We start from the raw sequence: 21,520 nt of genomic DNA, 5'->3' as shown, positions 1-21,520 counted from the left end.
TTGATCTCAGAAGTGTGGACGAGGGCCCGTCATCGGCCCTCTTTTCTACTTTGGACACCGTGGCTGGAGGGACCTTATTCATTTCTTTTGGCGTCCGATTCAAAGCTCCCCGGGAGGGGTGGGCAGGTCAGGGGTGCCGCCCGGGGCCGGCGGAGGGCCTGGCTGGTATGGCGTTCAGCTGGCCGGGGCCGAACAATGCTCCCTGCTTCCCTGCAGGTGCGGGAGGCGGCGAAGAATGGCAACTTTGTCCATTTATTCTCTACCCCCCCCCCCCGCCCCCCTCCCCCGGTTCCAGGCTCCATCCCCTCGCCCCATCTTTTGAGCCAAGGGTCCCATAGATTGATTTATTTATTATGATTATGTTCTGACATACAGGGTCCTGTCGAGTCCGCCATCTGGCCAAATGTTTGAAAAAAACAAAACAAAAGAAAAAACACACCAATAAATGGTTTCTTTCCCTTTTCACTGCCTCCCAGCCCTTCTTAAAGAGGGTGGGCGTCTCCCCAGGACTCCCGACATCGCTAGTGGATTTGATTGCGGGAATTTTGGGGGGCAGTGTAGTGATGACATTCTCCCAATGAAACAAGACAGAAAGAGCTCAAGGAGCCCGTTTATATTCCGCCACGGACGGCAGAGACAAATCCGTCCTTTACCCCAAATTGTTTCATATGTCCCTGCTCCCCACCTCCGGGGCCTTTGGGGTCTGCTCAGGGACAGATCCGTTCTGGGTGCGCGCGGTGAAATGCTTTGAGCTCGGGGAGCGTGGAAAGAAACTTTACTTAATGGAGAGATCCCAGGCGTTCGTGTATATTTAAAAAAAAAAACACACACAAACCTGTCTAGCTCTCTCTCTTTCTCTCTCAAAGGCACCAGCGATCCCTACGTGAAATTTAAGCTGAACGGGAAGACGCTATACAAAAGCAAAGTCATATATAAGAACTTGAACCCGGTCTGGGATGAGATCGTTGTCTTGCCAATCCAAAGCCTTGATCAGAAGCTCCGTGTGAAGGTAATCAGTCATGGATTAGCTTTCGGATCTGCTCTTGTAGGCCGATCGCTGTTGCCCTCTTCAAAATGAACCTCCCCAAATTCATTCTTTTATTGTTCTTAAGCGCTGGGTTAAAAATACTAGCAGGGATAGGGCTGTCTATATGCCTCGCCGACAATGTGTATTTCTTTCAGACCCATGAGATAGACGGTACAGAACATCCGCGTGGAAACCACATCTCCGTTGATTGTACTTAAACTTACCGGATGTGGAAGAATTATTACCGGCGGTTCAGGAGCGACGCGTACTAAAGCCGCTCTCATTAGGAATAACTTTATACTTAATAGAGCTTTAAGCTCCTGGTTGTAAGCATTAATTGCTCTAACATCTGGGTGAAAACTGCCTGAGTTGAGTGCAGGAGGAGATTGCTAGAGAATATTTAGCAAATTTCTATTTAATTGGCAGACCTAACTCACCATGGAAAATACTAAATTTTAATGAGAGCCCGTTTAAGACGACGGAGAGAGTAGTCCATTGTGTATAACGTCTGAATGCCTATGAACACTGCCTCAAAAGTATATTCTGCTGCTGTTTCGGGCAAAATGGGCAAGTTAGAGTAATTTTCTCTTCTCCATCGGCTTGGCTAACTTCCTCTTGAACTATACTATGCAAATTATTTTTAGAGCGAGAAGACTGAATGTAAAGTTCTCAGCCTATTACATGTATGAATAATTTGACAAACGTGGTTTTACCCCATTAACGTGTGTTCCTGGCCCGCTTTTAAAGGTATATGACCGAGATTTAACTACATCTGATTTCATGGGCTCTGCCTTTGTCGTCCTCAGCGAACTTGAGCTTAACAGGTATGGTACTTTTACCTTCTAATAGCTATTAATGAAATTTAGAGGGAACTCGAGATCATGTTAACTGGCATTTGTTTCCATCAAGTGACAGAAAAAGTCTGCATCTATGAAAGAGGGCTGAACATGTCTTAGATGAATGATTTTTGCTGTTCAGTCCCCAAACGTACTTGTCAGATATGAAGTCCTCCATAATATATGCTGCAGTGTGCAGTGCATTTTCCCCTCTCCCTTGTTAATATTCAGGTTTCTGTTCACCGACCTGACTTGAAATTAAAACAAGTATTTACATTTTATTGGGGGGGGGGAGACGGTGAGAAGCAGTTAACCAGCTGTTGAATGAGGCAATGCCACACAATTTCTCTACCTTGAAGGCGATTGTTTCATTTCCTGAATTTGGTGCTTTTTAAACTTGTGTCTAACCCTTATTCAGAGGTAGGAGGCTTTTACCATGGGGTTCTGATGCCTTATAAGACTACACAGGACTGCCAGGAAGTGCTCACGTTATTTGTTGGTTTTGTTGATTTTTTCTATTTTTTTTTGCTTATAGAACGACTGAACATATTTTAAAATTGGAAGACCCGAACAGTTTAGAAGACGACATGGGAGTGATTGTGTTAAATCTGAACCTCGTCGTGAAACAGGGTGACTTTAAGCGACATGTGAGTATCCCCGTTTTATTCTTTCTGAAATCCTCCATGGCCTTCATCCTTGAATCACTGGGCGACCAGATGGATTGATCTTTTTTGTAATTGTTTTGAGGGGGAAACAAATAATTTAACAGAGACTTAAATAACTTATCTGTGGTATATATATACACATACATACATACATACTTACATACATCCATATATATCCTCTCTTTTGGATCTCTGGAAAGAAAATCAATTAAGAATTCTCGTGCCCTATCCGGTTTGCTCAGTGGCTAGAGCATCGGCCTGCAGACAGAAGGGTCCCGGGTTCGATTCCGGTCAAGGGCATATACCTTGGTTGCAGGCACATCCCCGGTAGATGGTGTGCAGGAGGCAGCTGATTGATGTTTCTAACTCTCTATCCCTCTCCCTTCCTCTCTGTAAAAAAAATCAATAAAATATATTTAAAAAAAAGAATTCTCCCTATTCGGGCTAGGGATATAGATAGCGCTGCTACGACTGAAGTGTATATGTGGCTTATGGTTTGCTCTTAGCAGATCATCTGAAATACTATTTTACTAAGTGTTCAGGTTTTTACTTACCATCTCCTTAGGTCAGCCGTGGGCAAACTACGGCCCGCGTGCCGGATCCGGCCCGTTTGAAATGAATAAAACTAAAAAAAAAAAAAAGATCGTACCGTTTTATGTAATGATGTTTACTTTGAATTTATATTAGTTCACACAAACACTCCATCCATGCTTTTGTTCCGGCCCTCCGGTCCAGTTTAAGAACCCATTGTGGCCCTCGAGTCAAAAAGTTTGCCCACCCCTGCCTTAGATACTAGAGAACTTGCTTATTGTTACGAAAAGCAGTTTCCAGGATTTAATCACTGCGTTGTACATTATTAAGGCGACCAAGTATAGTATATATTTGAAGCATTTCCGTTTCTGTTTCTTTTAGCCACCAAGTTTTCTCTGGAGAGTACTTTTGGGAGGATAGAGATTTTAATGTTCTGTGGTCCGTTATATAGAAATTTCCAGCTAATGCACAACCTGGTGCAGATTCCTGGAATATCAACACAGCTTTGGGTTTTGTGATGAGGTGGCTGGGGTTCTGTTATTTTGAGCACATATGTGAACGCAAATAGTCATCTTATTTTATATTCAGAGCATATCATGAGACTCCAAGAATTAAAATAAGAACAAGAAGCATCTTTGGTTGTCACTTATTCGGAAGGTATTTTTGAAGCCGGCCGAAATACCTCCTCGAAATGGGACGAAGCTGTGTGAAAATTGAGCGTGTTTCAAATCGGGCCTGTTTATAAATTAGGCCTCCATTAATGCCTCTCGAATTGAGTCACTGGGGTCGGCGACAAGAATATTCTTCATTTTGACATCATCTTTGCTTGTCGTTGTAACTTATTTTCACGATGAAAATCATGACTGATTTACTGGTGACCCGAGAAAAACGGCTCCAGGAAGCAGGAACACAGCACTGTGACTTTTCAAATGCCAGAGGGTCAGCTAAATAGTTGCTATTTTTAATTCAAAACCGTACTCGGATTTACTGGACAATGACGGAGAACAAAAATATCCATCGATTTTTTAAAAAAGTGTCAGCGTTCAAACTTGAGGCCTCTTTAACGCTGACGTTTGGATGTTGAAATGTCTTCAAGTTGCTGTTGAAAATGAATCTATTTTTCTAGCTAACGTCAGGAAGAAGGAATTTTCTGTGGCTTCTCTTAGTCTTGACAGTATTGGCACTCGAGCCAGTGTCACTGTGAGCAGGAGGGGACCATTCACTTGAGCTGGATGCCGGGTTAAGATACATGAATGTGAGCCAGTATCATTTGCCACGTGGTGAGCAATTGCTAGCTGATAGGTTCCAGTAATTTCTTACCTGTGTAAGTGGGGTTTGTAAAATTGGATAATTCCTCCATGAAAACACTTGCATGTTTAAGCGGCATACTGGCTGCGTACTTATTCCCCTTGTAAATTTTCCTGTGATAGATTAGATTATGTTTAGCAGTGACACTGACCCTTACAATATACTTAAATATTGCCAAAGTTTGGAGTTTGAAAGTAATGCTACCTTAGTTAAAAATTTTATTTCAAATGGCAGAGATATTAGTATTCAATACGGCTTGAGTTTTTGTTGTTGTTTTTTATATAAAGCATCTCAAGGAATATCTTTTCAGAGTCCTAAAAGTAGCCACACTTGTCATATTATTTGGTTTGGCGCTCCAATTTTTTTTTAAAAGTATATTTTTATTGATTTCAGAGAGGAGGGGAGAGGGAGAGAGAGAGAGACATCAGTGATGAGAGAGAATCACTGTTCAGCTGCCTCCTCACGCCCCACACTGGGGCTGGAGCTCGCAACCTGGGCATGTGCCCTGACCAGGAATCTAACCGTGATCTCCTGGTTCATAGGTCAACACTCAACCACTGAGGTGCACCAGCCGGGCCCCACCTGCTGTTTTTGAGAAATTCTCAGGCTGGATATGTGCTCGCTCATGTACTTTTCTCATTGTCTTTGTTCTTTGCCTGTCTGGCAGAGGTCTAGTGTGCAAAATACTTATTTTGTATATGTTTTCTGTGGGTATTATAATGCAGGGAAAAAACCCTGCCTGCTCTCATTCGTTCCAACTGGTAGTTTTATTTTTCTGTTTCTGTACTTGATCAAAGTGTACCCCTGCAAGGAATAATTTATCCCGGGCCATGGGTAGTTACTCGACTCACAGTGCCTGTCGGGGACCTTTTGGATATAAAAGGAAATGTCTGAGTATTTTTAAAAAAATAAAATATACTCAATAAATATTTATTGAACAGATTGATATGGAACATCTGACAATTTTACATAGTTTTACTGATTTTTGAGTCAGATGTTTCTGAATTTCCTTAGTCAATTCTTCTAGCTCAGTCCGTCACCAATGGTAAGTTGTTTATTGGGGCTCCTCAATTTCAACCCAGATTTCAAAGATGCAAATGTTTTTGATGAATGATGACTCTACACATGGTCCATGAACCTAGAGAGGTATTTTCATGGAGTGTTTTCCCTCTTGAGGATTTTTTAAAATTGAGTTTAAGTGACTATTTAAGTCTTATATTAGGTTTTTTAAATGGGGAAAATAACACGAAACTGGGAAGACAGAGGTTTATTGATAGGGAATACTTTTTGTTTATAAATTTCCATTTTCCTTTAAAGTCTGATGGAGAGATTTCAGTTTGAATTCTCAGTGTTGAACCCATATTTCTTACCATCATCATTGAGGCAGTCGCTCTTGCTCTAGAACCAAGCTGACAAAAACCTTAACATGTGCAACATGTCTAGGAATTGACCCTTAGGTGTGGACTGCTGTGTATGTGGGCAGCATAGTGAGAAGGTAAGGCAGTGAATGGCTGGGAAGCTGACCAGCCTGCTATCTCTTTTTCTTGGCAAAAAATAGGATTGGAGTTAGAATCACAGCCTGTCATCCGACTCCCTGGGTTTGAATCCCGGCTCCCACACTTTGGAGTTTTGAGAATGAAGCGAGCAGGTCAAATTCACAGACAAACCCAACGCCTCTCAGCGGCAATTTCCTCATGAGTGAAATGGGGATTAAAAAAAAGTTTATTTTAAAAAATTGCGAAGATTGAGATGATCAGATACAGAGTTTGCCATGGGTTAGGTACTCTATATATGGTAGCTTTCGTATTGTAGTAAGCAGACAGTAACAGTCATTCTGCACTTATATCCATATCCATCTTATATATCTTTTATGATCATTATAGAGTTCAAAAGAATCATACGTCAAAAGGCCCTAAATAGCCTTGTGTACCTTTAAGATAGTAGCTAACTTTGATGTATGTTTTGGGTTGAAATACTTATCAACGTGTGACTGGGATAATACGAAAAAGAACTGATTTTAGCACCCAGGTTGTAGTATCTACAACTCCATGTCATGTGCTTAATGCTGAACTCACAGTTGCACCAGCAAAAGTGTTTTTAAATAAAGAATATTTTCAAGTCACTTCTGTATCCACGTTTCTCGTTGCTGGTCACTGGAATATCAGTGGATTTACCCCGAAGACTATATATTCTCTGGTTTATAATTTACTGGGAAGATGTATTGGTGGCATGGACAGGTCATTTGCCTAAAGGTGTTTTTTCCTTAAGTAATGATAATCAATGTGGGCTGCTCCATTAGGCTCATAATTGAGTTGTAATCTCCCAAATTTATCCGAGTTTGAACATCCAGTTAGGTGGCTAACCAGCCACAGTCCTGGCAGTGATGGAGGGAATGAGAGGATTTTGCTAGGAGAGAATTTTAATTGTCTACGCACTTCAGCAGCCTTAGTTTAGCATGACCCACGAGAGCACCGAACAGAGCGGTCGAGAAATTCCTTGCTGTTCAGAAATTTTTTCTTCTCTCCCTCAGAGCTGTGTTAGCCTATTCTTCTTCATTGTGTAGGAATGACTCCGATTTTTTTTTTTTTTAAATTGAGACTGAATCCGTGGAGGTAAAGGGAATTATTTTTCTAGTATCTAAAACTCTGGAAACCTAAACATGAACTCACATTGTCCCTGAATTTCTTTAAATATTTTTGTAACCTCACCTGAATATTTCAAGTAGGAGAACTCTGCCTTTTAGAGGAGAAATTGTACTGTTTTAAGGCGTTTCAGAACATAAGCGTAAAGGACTTGTACGAACTGAGCAGTATTTCTCTGACCTTGGGCGTTCCTTGTTGAAAGTACTGTGAACAAATGGTGTAACCGCCACAGATGCGTGATTTCTCTCTGTTTCTAACTTTTTCCTTGCTCACACGTGTTTTCTCTGTCACCTCAGACAAAGGTGGGATGTCCGTCATTCCCAGTCATCTTCATCATCTAATCTAACTAGTAGAATGCTATCTTTGTGTGGCTAACGATTCTGTTTCTCTCTTTCCTTTTTTTCCCTTGTTCACCATTCAATGGCCGCGATCCTCAGCGTTGGTCGAATCGGAAGCGGATAAGCAGAGGCAAGGTAAATACCACTGTTTGTTTGTTTTTTTTTAATGTGTTATTTACATCCTTGGGTTAGAAGTTCATCTTCATTACAAACACAAGCGCACACGTGCGTCATACCGCCGACCCCTCACACGGAGCCGGTTCTATTCCTCGCCCTGCTGTTCGGCCAGAGGACACAACCTCCCTTTTAAAATTTCACTCAATAAGGGCCCAGCCAGATGTTTGAACTCACGCTCCCTTGCTTCGGTGGTGACATTTTATATGTCCCGGCCACGCTGGAACGTTCCACTTCATTAAGTTTAGATTATTTGGGGTGTCGCGCAGCTAGACGGAGTCTTTTAGGAAGTTATTTACCGTTAGGTTAGAGATTAGCTTTGGTGTTACAGGGACAAAGAAAATATAAATTAAAAGGATTTTACGTGTTTTATAACTTCTGGGGAAAAAAAAACACCACTTATTGCTTTTTGGGTGAGATTCTTAATACCAGTACTGGTGATTTTTTTTTACATGGTTAGTTTATACTTAAGCAATTATGTCCACGGCTGTCCAATTTGTAAAAAAGTGTCGGTACCGAGGTAGAAATGCATTCTGAGTTATCAGGTTATGAAATGAGCACCTTGCAACTTAAGTGACTAAATGCCTAAATGAGTGTGAAACGAAACCAACAAAACATTTTTAAAAATTAAAACTTCATTTAGCAGCCGGGCTGCTTTGTTAAAGAGAAACAACCCACATAGGGGCAGCGGTGGTTTATGTGCGCGTGCGACGGGGAGAGGGAGAGGGAGGCTGTGTCAGTTACTTATATGCATTTGTTTACACAAACATCTGCACAAATACATATGCCAGCTCTGACTTCTGACCTCACTGTGTTTCAGCCTCTTCCTTCTGTGTAAAATAAGGAGAATGAGGCAAAGACTTTGTGAATTTATAAGAGAGAGAGAGTGTGTGTGTGTGTGTGTGTGAGAGAGAGAGAGAGAGAGAGAGAGAGAGATTGAGAGATTTGTAACCTGACCAGCCCTAGTCATTTAGGAAGACAGGCAAACTTGAGAAACCTTGCCTTTTAAAATTCAAAAGAGCCCTACCTGGTTTGGCTCAGTGGATAGAGCATCGGCCTGCAGACTGAAGGGTCCCGGGTTCGATTCCGGTCAAGGGCACATGCCCGGGTTGCGGGCTCGATCCCCACTAGGGGGCGTGCAGGCGGCAGCTGATCCATGATTCTCTCTCATCCTTGATGTCTGTCTCTCTCTTTCCCGTCCTCTCTGAAATCAATACAAATATATTTTTAAAAAATCAATAAAATAAAATAAAATTCAAAGGCACCCCAGGTTCCGACGCTTCCTGAAGCATTATCTCCTTTGCATGTTGAGCCCTTTCAGAAAGAACTATAATAAGGTTTTTTGGCTCCCCTGCCAGTTCCCTCGGTGCCCAAGCCTCCGGCTCCCTTTTCGAAACGAAGAGCCAATAAATAATGTGGAACCGTCTCAGAAATCCCTCCACGCTCTTGTCTTATCCCTTTATAGTCACTAGAGGGGAGAAGAACTTCACTTCTGGCCGCAGAAGGGAGGCCGGCCCTCGCTCTCCCACCTTTAAGAGTTGCTGTAACCATCCGAGGCAGTAAAACTTCCCGGCATGCCTCGGCGAAGCCTGACAAAGCAGTATTTTCTCAGTTTATTGATTCTGTGCTGCACTAAAACACGGGCCTGGACATCAATAACCATGTGTAGTTAGGGAGCCCCGGCCTGTGGAAGGCGCGGGCAGTTTGTGGGAGAACATAAAGGCTGGGAAGAGAAATTGTGAGCCTGGGGAATGGTGTAGCTGGGGAGGACAGGAGAGGTTATGGAAGAATGGCCCAAGCCAGGAAGGAGGAGAGAAAAAATGTTGACGGCCCGGATAAAGATATCAAAAATATGGGAGCAGCGCAGGGGCCCGGAGAGCAGTATTTATTTCCCGGCTTCAGAGCTGTGTCTTCACACCGAGCTGTTGTCCGTTGTTTGTTTTTTTGGTGTGTTTTTTTTTTCTCTCCCTTCCATGATAGTTTCTAGAATTTGGACTTCAGTGCCCTGGGCTCAGGGACGTCGTAAATGTCCAGAGCGCGTAGCTGTGTTTCATAAAACCTCAGAGGCACAGAGCTCATTGCAAGCTGCTTATGGTCTTTAGTTGAGATGCAGTTGATCTAGGATTGGTGACGAATTGCAACTGGTCGGTTGATTCTTGACGGCTTAGCCTGTGCAGTTTGGAGAGGCGAATGCAAAGGGGTTCTTATTTAGCTCATGAAAATGAGTCCCTGGGAAAGTCTAGAGATGCTGTGATGATTCCTCTGTAAGAGTTGTTGGAATACCCGGATGAGCCCTGGCTGGTTTGGCTCAGTGGATAGGGCGTCGGCCTGCAGACGGAAGGGTCCCAGGTTCGATTCCACTCAAGGGCACGTACCTCAGTGGGAGGCTCGATCCCCGGCCGGTGCAGGAGGCAACCAATCGATGTTTCTCTCTCTTTTCTCTCTCCCTTCCCTTCCATTCTTTCTAAAAAATCAATGGAAAAATATCCTCAGGGGAGGATTAAAAGAAAAGAGAAAAAGTACCCTGATGAACCTTTCTTGGTATTTTTAAACTTCAGGGGTTGGCAAAAGTAGGGTTACAGTTGCGAGTATATGAAACAGAATGTATCCTTGTATTATTACTTATTTTTTTAAAAATATATTTTATTGATTTTTTACAGAGAGGAAGGGAGAGGGATAGAGAGTTAGAAACATCGATGAGAGAGAAGCATCGATCAGCTGCCTCCTGCACATCTCCTACTGGGGATGTGCCCGAAACCAAGGTACATGCCCTTGACCGGAATCGAACCTGGGACCTTTCAGTCTGTAGGCCGATGCTCTATCCACTGAGCCACACCGGTTAGGGCTACTTATTAATGATTGTATTGTTTATTTGTATTACAACTGTAAAGCTATTCTTGTCCCCCACCCCCGTATAAGCTTATTTTTGAAGATTTCCAAGTTCTCTATAAAAATTAGGTAGTAGGAGTGTGATATAAAGAAGATTATTACTTAGCTATGAGTATCTAAACAGGTACTAATTCTAAGTAATGTGTTACCTAGAAAATGTCATTGACTTTTTCACTTCCGTCATATTCTGAGAATAACTTTTTTTAGTGTAATTGCTTCTTAAATCCATACATTTATAAGTTTGCATCCTCCAGTGGAACCCAGACAGAGTAGCAGTCTTTTTAGAGTCTTTACGAAAGACTGCCTACACCGACCTTGATTTTAATATGCTAAATATAGAGATTGTCTTCAAATATAGGGTGAGGTGACCCCCAAAGCCTTCGTTTATCTTGTGATGAGCATGTTAAGATGATCATCGAGACTTTGATATAAGATGGCCTGAACCAGGTGCCTACCTCCTTTTGAGTAATTTTTATATTTTTTATTGATTTTTTTTTTTTTTTACAGAGAGAAAGGGAGACGGATAGAGAGTTAGAAACATCAATAGAGAGAAACATTGATCAGCTGCCTCCTGCACACCCCCTGCTGGGGATGTGCCTTCAACCAAGGTACATGCCCTTGACCAGAATCAAACCTGGGACCCTTCCGTCCGCAGGCCGACGCTCTATCCACGGAGCCACACCGGTTAGGGCTCCTTTTGAATATTTGCTACATATAACCTTCGCTGTGAATCCATCTGTTTCTAAACCTCACTTCTCTCTTTGTAATGTGTGCAAGAGTTATAGAGATAAAAAATTAACAGCAGTCACTTCTTTTACAGCAAGGAGGCTAATGGGAAAAAAGCAATAATGGAATTGATGAATTACTGAGTGTATTCAGAAATCTGCGTGCGCGAGCACACACACACACACACACACACACACACACCTGCCTGTTATTATTTGAGGTATTTGAGTCTGTACAGGTACAATGGCCGAGCACAGCACCCCTTTAGTTACGTATTCCCTTTATTTTCGGTGAATTCGCACCGAGATAAGTGTATATTCTTTCCTAGCCCCTTTTTCGACCCACCCTTTCATGCAGTCATATGTCAGCGATCCCAGGGTAAGAGCTGTGTCCCGTCCTGGTCTAACATTTTTCTGTATGAAATTAGTTGTCTAGCGGTGCCCACGTGTGCCCTGTTTGACTGCACATCCTTTTATCTCCGTTCCTCTGTTGTTTCAGAGGCTGATCTCCGCAGATAGGGTTTCCCGGGCCTCTGTCAGCTGGCCTCCAGCTGGCTGTGCAGTGGAGGAATCGGCAGGATCCCAGAGGGTGGGAGAGGGGGAGGGCGGGTGTGTCTGCGTTTTGCATCTCCCATTAGCCAGACCAGCTGGTTTTCAGCTTCAGCCGGGAGACCCTGAACCTAGTATTTACTCTTTTTTTTTTTTGCGTCTCTGTGGCCCAAGGGGCTTAGAATGTCAGCTTGCGGGCCAAACCCAGCCCTGTGTCTGTTTTCCCAAGTAACAGCTGTGTTGGACCACAGCTGCACCCATCGGTGTATAAACCATCTCGAGCGCCCGGCCGGTGTGGCTCAGTGGTTGAACGTCGACCTATGAACCAGGAGGTCACGGTTCGATTCTGGTCAAGGGCAACATACACGGGTTGCGGGCTCGATCCCCAGTAGGGGGCATGCGGGAGGCAGGCGATCCACGATTCCCTCTCATCATGGATGTTTCTCTCTCTGTCTCTCCCTCTCCCTTCCTCTTTGAAATCAATAAAAAAACATATATATTAAAACGTCTGGGGCTGACAGTGGCCGTGTGGAGTCTTTGGGACGGAGACCTAGTGGCCGACAAGCCTAAATGCTGACTGTCCGGACCGTCACAGGAAAAGGCCACCGCCCCTGGCCCAGCCGAGGAGTTGTAGACGCTTCCTACTGATTTCTGTTTGGCTTCTCAGCATCTCCTTCAGCTGTGCAAACAGCGCTTTATGTTGTGTGTTCAATACCAGAAATAGTTTTCTTTTCCTGTTGGATCCCAGTACAAATTAGAGGGGCCAAGCCCTAGCTTCCGGCATTTTTTTTTTTTTAAATTGATTTCAGAGCAGAAGGGAGAGGGAGAGAGAAACATCAGTGATGAGAGAGAATCATCGATCCGCTGCCTCCTGCTCGCCCCGCACTGGGGATGGAGCCTGCAACCCGGGCATGTGCCCTGACCGGGAATCGAACCGTGACCTCCTGGTTCCTAGGTCGATGCTCAACCACTGAGCCACACCGGCCAGAGGCTTAGGTTGGTCTTGAACCCCGAGAGCTGTCCTGTTCATGGACCAGAACCTCCTTTCTTGCTCATTTTTTCCACTTGAGCTTTTTCAAGTCTGCCGACCTCAGACTCATCGCACAGTAGCTGCCCCGTGACAGGGTGCTGGCGGGGAAGGGGGGTGGGTCGTGCTCTCCTGCGATGGGGTGATGCGCACCCCCTGTGGGTTCTGACCCCTCTGGTAGGCTCCTGTCCCCGGGTAAGAGCTGAGTGACTCTGTGGGTTAGGTGACTCTGTGGCTAAATGTGTGAGACCCGGGAAGTCTTGGCAAATGATCATGGCTGTGCCTTTGCCTTTGCCTCCGTCACACAGGTCGGCAGTGAACCAATTGGCTCAGTTTGGCTTCTGAGCACTTGGCAGAGACAAGCGCTCGCTGCAGGGTTGAGCCCTTCGCAGGCAGCGTGCTCAGCGGGTTATTGCTTTGCGAGGGGCTTGGCCCCCATTCCGCACTTGTTGCGTTAGAGCAGTGGTTCTCAACCTTTTGGCCCTTTACACTCCGGTGTGGGGTGAATTTCCCGCCAAAATATAAGATGGCGCGGGCAATTATTTAGGTTTCCCGCGCAAAATCAGGAATTTTTATGATACCTATTACCCCAATGGGTATGAAACGGTTCGCATACGCAGGTAGGTATCTTTGTGAACGGCAAACAAACAAATATTTGGTAATACGCAGTTACAATCGGCCCGAGTTTACACGTTTCCCGCACTCCACCGCAAATCTATATGAACCGAGTTAAGACGGCTCCCGCGGAGTACGCGCAATTCACGCGAGCCGACTTAACTCGTTTCCCCCACTCCAAGTGTTTAAATCCAGTTCCTCATGTTGTGACCCAACCATAAAATTATTTTCGTGGCTACTTCATAACTGTCATGTTGCTACTGTGATGAATCGTCATGTAAATATCTGATATGCAGGATGGTCTTAGGCGACCCCTGTGAAAGGGTCGTTCGATCACCAAAGGGGTCGCGACCCACAGGTTGAGAACCGCTGCGTTAGAGACCCCCAGGGCCCAGAGCCAGCAATCGCTTAGCAACCCTCCCAGGTGCGTCCGAAGCGTGTTCGAGGCGGAGAACCACTGGCGTGGTCTCAGGTGCGAAGTGGGATGCTGGGCGGAGTAGGAGAGGAAGCCAGGGGTGTGAGAAGGGCGGGCCTTGGAGGCCGGTGGCTACGCTGCTACATCGTAGGTAGCGCTGGGGTGCGGGCAGGGCAAGAGGTGCCCAGGGTGGGGAGCAGAAGGAGGCTCTGGGGTGTAGGTGCCAGCCCTGACCTTGCAGATGCCCACAAGTGAGCGATTCCTTAAATGTTGTATCCCCAGGGCTTCACTCAAGTCCCAGCCCTGGATAGAACAGCCCTGGAATATAAATATTTTTAAATTTTTATTTATTGATTTTTTTTAGAGAGAGGGAGAGAGAGAGAGAGAGAGTGAGAGAGGAACATGGATCTGTTGTTCTACTTATGTATACACTAGAGGCCCAGTGCATGAATTCATGCACCAGTGGAGTCCCGTGACCTGGCCGAGGGGTCCCGGATTGCGAGAGGGCGCAGGCCAGGCTAAGGGACCCCACTGGTGCACGATCGGGGCCGGGGAGGGACGCAGGAGGTTGGCTAGCCAGGGAGGGACTGCAGGAGGGCTCCAGGGCATGTCCAACCCATCTTGCTCAGTCCTAATCCGCCAGGCCCCAGCAGCAAGCTAACTTACTGGTCGAAGCGTCTGCCTCCTGGTGGTCAGTGCACGTCATAGGGACTGGTCAGCCAGTCAATTGCCTGCCCCCTGGTGGTCAGTGCACGACATAGCGAGCGATTGAGCGGCCTTAGCATATCATTAGCATATTACACTTTGATTGGTTGAATGGCTGACTGGTCTACCAGACACTTAGCATATTAGGCTTTCTTTAATATAGGATTCATTTGGTGATTCTTCTATGTGCCCTGACCTGAGATCAGACCCACGACCTTGGTACATGGGGACAATGCTCTAACCAACTGAGCTACCCGGCCAGGGCCAGCTCCGAAACATCTTAAGTGAAGAAGAGACATAGAAATACAGATCATGGAAGTGAAGGCCCGGAGGATGACAGTTGTGAATCAAGAAATACTAGTTGGGTAAATGTGATTGCCTCCTGAACTTGCTGGAGATCAGGGCAAAAAAAGAAAATCTAAAGCTATTGCATAGCCTTCATTTTCTTCTTTATGTTTTAAATGCATTTAGAAGCATCTTCCTGGTTCTGAGCCCTGAGAGTCATTGGGTATTTGTAGACATGATCCATTTTTAAAAACTTCTCTTAATCGAATTTTTACTTTTATTTTGTAAGTATATTTTTATTGCTTTCAGAGAGGAAGGGAGAGGGAGAGAGAGATGGAAACATCCATGATGAGAGAATCATTGATCACCTGCCTCCTGCACACCTCACACTGGGGATCGAGCCTACAACCCGGCCATGTGCCCTGACTGGGAATCGAACCGTGACCTCCTGGTTCATAGATTGACTCTCAACCTCTGAGCCACACTGGCCAGGCTAATGTTTATGATAGAAACATCAACGATGAGAGAGCATCGTTGATCCGCTGCCTCCTGCATGTCCCCTACTGGGGATCGAGTCCGCAACCCCAGGCATGTTCCCTTCACCGGTATCGAACCCGGGACCCTTCAGTCTGCAGGCCTACGCCCTACCCATTGAGCCACACCGGCCGGGCTAATTTTTATTTTTAAGTGTGACAATTGAGCGATGCTATTCCCTCATACTTAAAAAAAAAACCAGTCAACTGAACATCAGACTCTCAGAGCTAATATTTTTTGTACATACAGACTCCTCCTACCCTTGGGACTGTGTTAGCGTTTTCATCTGCAGATATAAATCTCATCTCCTGTCCGTGTCCGTGTGGGGGATTTAAAAGGCTTTCTTCTTATTCTTACGCAGATTTGTGAGTAGCTCTCGGTAGATGTATGCCTACAGGATCCTCTTCAGATGATGTAAGGGACTGTGGGTAGGAGGTGTTCTGCCTACATGCATGGATCTTCTCATGTCACGTTATAAAAGCTGTTGACAATGAGCAGTAGTTTTACATGTTGAATACGCTCGACAGAAATATTTCAGGGAAACCTTTCAGACACCCAAGGTTCTTAGCGTTTCTAAATAGTGCCGACAGAGCTGCAACCTTGCTTTCCTATCGTTTAACTTACACAGTTCATCTTTCCATGCATTTGTTTTCATGGGCTGCTTGCTTTCTTACAATGATGTGGACAAAATACTGAGCGTCATGCCATAAGATGCATGGGCGAGATTGGAGCACAGTTTTATATTTCCAGGAGTGAGATGATATAAAACGTACCCACCGAGTATTTGGCACCTACCAGCAAAATCTCGTGCAACTCCTTTCTCACTGCCCCTCTTTAATTTTTATCTTTTAAGAAAAACATTTTTGGTATTTTATTACACCCAAAGGATTACTTTGATATTGGTCAAGCTGTAATCCACTTCGGTCCATCGTTTTAATCTGGGGTAAGTTTGGCACGGTCCTTTGGCTAGCAGTCCATTCCAGGTAAGAGCCATTTATTCGTTTTTTAAAAAAATACGTATTTTTATTGATTTCAGAGAGGAAGGGAGAGGGAGAGAGAGATAGAAACATCAGTGATGAGAGAGAATCATAGATGGACTGCCTCCTGCACGCCCCCTGCTGAGGATCGAGCCCAAAACCCGGGCATGTGCCCTTGATGTGAATCGAACCCGGGACCCTTCAGTCCGCAGGCCGGCGCTCTATCCACTGAGCCACACCGGCTAGTGCCAAGCTGGTTTCTTAATGAAATTCAGTATATGTCGAAGTTAAATATCACACCTTGTTTTCACCAGCGATAACGTGTGTGCTTCAGAGGGAAGTCACTATCTGGAAGGATCCTGTGGGTTTGGGGGGGCAGCAGGAGGAGGGGGGTTGAGGGAGAGAGAGAACCTATGAATGAATCAACATAGAAATAGTAAAAGGTTCCGATCCTTGGGGAGGAAGGAGAAACATAACAAACCCCGAGGCCCCATATTTTACCCGTTATGTCTGCTGAGAAATTAGGGTCGGGACCCAGAAACTTTGCTGTATCTCGGGGTGTTTGTCTCGGCGCAGGTGGGGCGGGCCTCTGCTTTGATGGGTCATTTCCTTTTCTCCCTTCACATTCCAGGCGGCATTAAGATGACAAATTTCACTCACAGGCTCGGCCCCGCCGTGCAAACCTGAGCCATTGAGCTAAGAGAGTGAGTGCAGAGGAGTCCATTTATCGTGGGGAGGGAGAGAGGGCGTTTGAAGACCACAAAGGCATCGGCGAACCGGGCTCTGTCCCGCAGCTCACACGGGCTGACCGGACGGCTCTAAGCTTCATCGCAGCTCTCCAGGGTGGAAGAGAAATGTTCAATTAATTAAGAAACTTTTTCAAAAGCCCGTCACATATCCCAGAATGCGTTGGGAGCAGATGAAACTTTAATTTAGACACGAGAGGCCCCGATGCACGAAATTCATGCAAGGGGCTCGCCTGGTCTAATTAGCATATTCCGCTTTTATTATTATAGATAACCTTAGAGTGGGCGGGAGTATTTAGGGTGAAATACGCAGAATGAAGGTGTGATTTTTTTTAATTCCTCACCCGAGGATGTTTTTCCATTGATTTTTAGGGAGAGTAGAAGAGAGAGGGAAAGACAGAGAGAAATATCAATGTGCGAGAAACACATCGATTGGTTGCCTCCTGTACAAGCCTCGTCCACCAGGGCCTGGGCTGGGGAGGAGCCTGCAACCGAGGTACCTGCCCTTGACCGGACTCAAACCCGGGACCCTTTGGTCTGCAGGCCAGTGCGCTATCCACTGAGCCACACCGGTTTTATGCTCCTCTCTCTCTCTCTGAGCTGTGCAATGCATACGGCTCCTTTCCTAGCCTGCCTTTAGCAAGAGGGGAAGGAAAAAAAAAAAAATCTTGGACAGCACAGGGCGAGTCCATCACATCCAACATGACTGCGTTACAGACCAAAATGTTCAAAGTCCGACCGAGAGAGATAAAGGCTTTGATGGAAAGTGGATACTTCCCAGGGACGTGGCGAGCAATAATCCAGATGTTACGCTGTAATGCAGCGGGTGTCCGCAGCCGGGCCGGGCCGGGAGCCCCAGCCAAGCCGCGCCCGCCCGAGGCCTGCTCCGCGCCCTCCCAGGCTGTCCCGCCAGATGGAACCTCTCTCCGGGCCCCCTTGACGACCGGCTTTGGGCCCCCTTTTCACAGAGCTCATCGAGCTAAGTGGGGCTGCTTTCTGGACAAGTTAGAGAGAAGCCCTTCCAAGATAAACAACCCGTTTGAAACGAGGACATACCAAGCCCCAGAATTATTTTAAGGGCATATTTCATGGGAGCGCGGCCATTTCTCTTCGGCGGTTGCCAGACTGGAGGGGTGCCCTTTGATCTCTGGTGGACATGCCTCCCTTCTTTATAAAAAGGATTTTGAAATAGCTTCAGTGTTTAGGGAGGAATCTATCTGTCGGGGGCTTTGAAGCATGGCCACGGGACAGGTCATGCATTAGCGTGCCGGTTGGCAAGTCAGAGTTTCAGAAGAAAAACACACGCAAAACAGGAAAAGGCCGCGGCATGGATGAATCATAATCTCGTTTCCTTTGTAAAGGGAGAAGACATGTTAATAAGCTCTAACATGTATTCAGTGCCGCTACATCTGTACGGACACCGATAGGCGGATAAACACAGAGACTTAGATGTTTATATACGTGTCTGTCTGTCTAGAGATTGTGATGGTGTTTGTGGCTCTTAACAAGGAGAAAATTGCTGCCCTAGCCTGTTTGGCTCAGTGAGTAGAGCATCGGTCTGTGGACTGAAGGGTCCTGGGTTCGATTCCGGTCAAGGGCACATGCCCGGGTTTCAGGCTCGATCTCCAGGAGGGGGCGTGCAGGAGGCAGCCGATCCATGATTCTCTCTCATCGTTGATATTTCTATCTCTCTCACTCTCTCCAGTCCTCTCTGAAATCAATAAAAACATATATTTTTAAAAAAATATGCTTAGCTTTTAACTATTTTATCAACATTCATTCTGGAGCATATTCAATCCACAACCCAAGGGCAGATAGAAGTTACCAAAGAAGGTTTATGTTCTCCAGTGGAGAGGGATTTTTCTCCTCTTTAAAATTAATTCTTTTCTTGTCTGCCCTCCCTTCTCTGTCTCAGCATCTCCAAAAGCCGTGTGTGTGTGTGTGTGTGTGTGTGTGTATGTGTTTGTGCACGCACGTGTGTGCATTTTATGAGAACAGCGATATGGATACGAAGTTGGGAGAATAGATTCTCTCAGTGCTTAAGGTGCTTATAAAATGATCAGCCCAATGCTTGGTGTGGCCTCGTTGCCGGATGAGGTAAGCTGGTCAGTAATTAATACGGCCCTGATGTACCATTTGTTGTGATAAATTGTGACGAACTGGTGTCCCGGCAAATCGGTGCCTAAACGACCTGGAAGATCTATGGAGCCGGTGACAGGATGAATCTATAGCGTTAGAAGTTCATTGCTTTCCTATGATACTCGGCGCCATCTACATTCCTCAGTCCATTTATTTCTCCTCCAGAGAAAGCCGTGTGTGCCTGCACCACTTCATTTATTGAACGGGGAGCATATAAATGAATCCGCCAACTAAATGCGGCGTGTGGGTCGCGTTGGGATCCGCACCCAAACCAGCTAACCGCAAAAAAGACAGGGTTGAGACCATCAGGGAATGTGAAGAGGCTCTGGGTAGTTAAAGATATGAAGGGAATTATGGCTGCTTTTGTGAGCATCGTGCTTATAGATAAGCAAACGTGGGCCCTAGCTGGTGTGGCTCAGTGGATAGAGCATCAGCCTGCGGACTGAAAGATCCCAGGATCGAGTCCGGTCAAGGGCACATGCCAGGGGTGTGGGCTCGATCTCCACTAGGAGTCGTGCAGGAGGCAGCCCACCTATGATTCTCTCTCATCATTGCTGTTTCTATCTTTCTCCCTCTCCCTCTCTGAAATCAATAAAAATATATTTTTTAAAAAACAACAACAAAAAACACACAAATGTGGAATTTGCTTTCCAGTATTTTCAGCCAGAAGCGAGTAGTGAAGGGATAGATGAAATAAGATTGGCAAATCGTTGACTCTGGTGAATAGATCCGTGGAGATTTCATATACCGTTCCACCTTTGTATATGTTTGGAAACTCCCATAATGGAAATTAAAGTGTGCTTGTCCACTTGGTAATTTACTAGTAGGGGATGTTTGCCCTTTTTCTATATTTGGTTTAAGGCGTGTATGAGTGAGTGTGAGTAACATCATTTAGAAGAGAAACAAAATAAGCTAATAGTCACTGAATTGTCCTGGGTTCCAGGCCCTGTGCAAAGTCCTCTATACATTGTTTCCTCTCCCTCCCCTCCCCCTCCCCCCCCCCCCATCTGCAAAGCTCATCTGGCTGGCCAATCCCAGGCTCTGTCTGGAGTTATGAATCTCGAAAGGGCATGAGCTTTTTAGTAGTTGCCCAAGGAACAAAGGGGAGTGGGGACAGATTCAAGTGCGAAGGATAAATTCAAAAACCACTATTTCTGCTAGGCTGGTGTGGCTCAGTGGTTGAGCAACAACCTAGGAACCAGGAGATCATGGTTCTATTCCCTGTCAGGGCACAGGCCCGGGTTGCGGGCTCGATCCCCAGTAGGGGGCGTGCAGGAGGCAGCTGATCAATGATTCTCATCATTGATCTTTCTCTCTCTTTCTCTCTCCCTCTCTCTTGTTCTCTGAAATATATATATTTAAAAACACACACACCACTATATCTGAATGCCCATAGATATTTCATTTCCCTGCAAAGCAATGCCTTGTTCTCACACCTCTGTTTCCCAGAATGCCTCTCTCCCCTTCCTATTATTAAAATAGCCAAAGGCCCAGGTGAAGGAAGCCTACCCAAGAGCTGGGTGGGAGGACAGGTCAGTGCCAAAGGCCAGTGTCGCTCACACTCATCTCTCCCTGTCTCGCTACGAGCCCAGGGCTGGAGAAAGAGATCCCAGAGCAGTGACTGCAGGTTTGCACAACCAGTGAGGAGTAACAGCGCTTTCTCCAGGCAGGCATGCTCCCTGTCATCGAATACTGACAGCGGGGACGCCTGTGATCGCCAGCGTCGCACTCAGGAATTCCCAGCGAGCTCATCTCTCCTCTTTGCTTTCTGCTCTAGTCCTCGTTGATCCGCAACCTCCGGCTCTCAGAGGCCTTGAGGAAGAACCAGCTCTGGAACGGGATCATAAGCATCGCGTTGCTGGAAGGAAAGAACGTGCCGGTGGGAAACATGGCAGAGATGTTCGTCCTGTTAAAACTGGGGGATCAGAGGTACAAAAGCAAGGTGAGTTGGCCGTTCCTGAAGGAGAACAACATCTTCACGCTCCATGTCTACAAGAATAGAAGTCATTTCCTTTTAACCCTCTAGACCAGTGGTTCTCAACCTTCTGGCCCTTTAAATGCAGTTCCTCATGTTGTGACCCAACCATAAAATTATTTTCGTCGCTACTTCATCACTGTCATGTTGCTACTGTGATGAATCGTCATGTAAATATCTGATCTGCAGGATGGTCTTAGGCGACCCCTGTGAAAGGGTCGTCCGACCGCCAAAGGGGTGGCGACCCACAGGTTGAGAACCGCTGTGTCTTGACTATGTTCGGATTATTCCAGAAAGCAAAATAACAGTACAGATGCAGTCAATTAGTAGGAGTATTTGCTGAGTTTAGTTCCATCCAGTAACTAGAGCTGCAGAAAGCTCATTAAATAATAGTTTTGAATGCATGATTTATTGTGTT

General features: G+C 45.7%; 1 protein-coding gene across 4 annotated transcripts in view; it reads left to right on the top strand.

The window, feature by feature from the left end:
- Positions 1–21,520, top strand: part of MCTP2 (multiple C2 and transmembrane domain containing 2) — a 136,042-nt gene that overhangs the window by 39,709 nt on the left and 74,813 nt on the right. For 3 of the 4 annotated variants that reach the window (XM_070400617.1, XM_070400619.1, XM_070400620.1), the window contains exons 5-9: positions 867–1,009; positions 1,775–1,851; positions 2,399–2,510; positions 7,447–7,482; positions 20,905–21,069. In XM_070400617.1, the coding sequence (XP_070256718.1) occupies positions 867–1,009; positions 1,775–1,851; positions 2,399–2,510; positions 7,447–7,482; positions 20,905–21,069 (533 nt within the window). Of the gene's footprint in view, positions 1–866; positions 1,010–1,774; positions 1,852–2,398; positions 2,511–7,446; positions 7,483–20,904; positions 21,070–21,520 lie in introns of those variants that run through there. The other variant, XM_070400621.1, reaches the window with a different exon arrangement.

The sequence above is a fragment of the Myotis yumanensis genome, unplaced genomic scaffold, assembly GCF_028538775.1.
Source record: "Myotis yumanensis isolate MYYU_CA2020_CCGP unplaced genomic scaffold, mMyoYum1.0.hap1 SCAF_20, whole genome shotgun sequence".
Taxonomy (NCBI): Eukaryota; Metazoa; Chordata; class Mammalia; order Chiroptera; family Vespertilionidae; genus Myotis; species Myotis yumanensis.
This window is presented reverse-complemented; position numbering and strand designations above follow the sequence as displayed.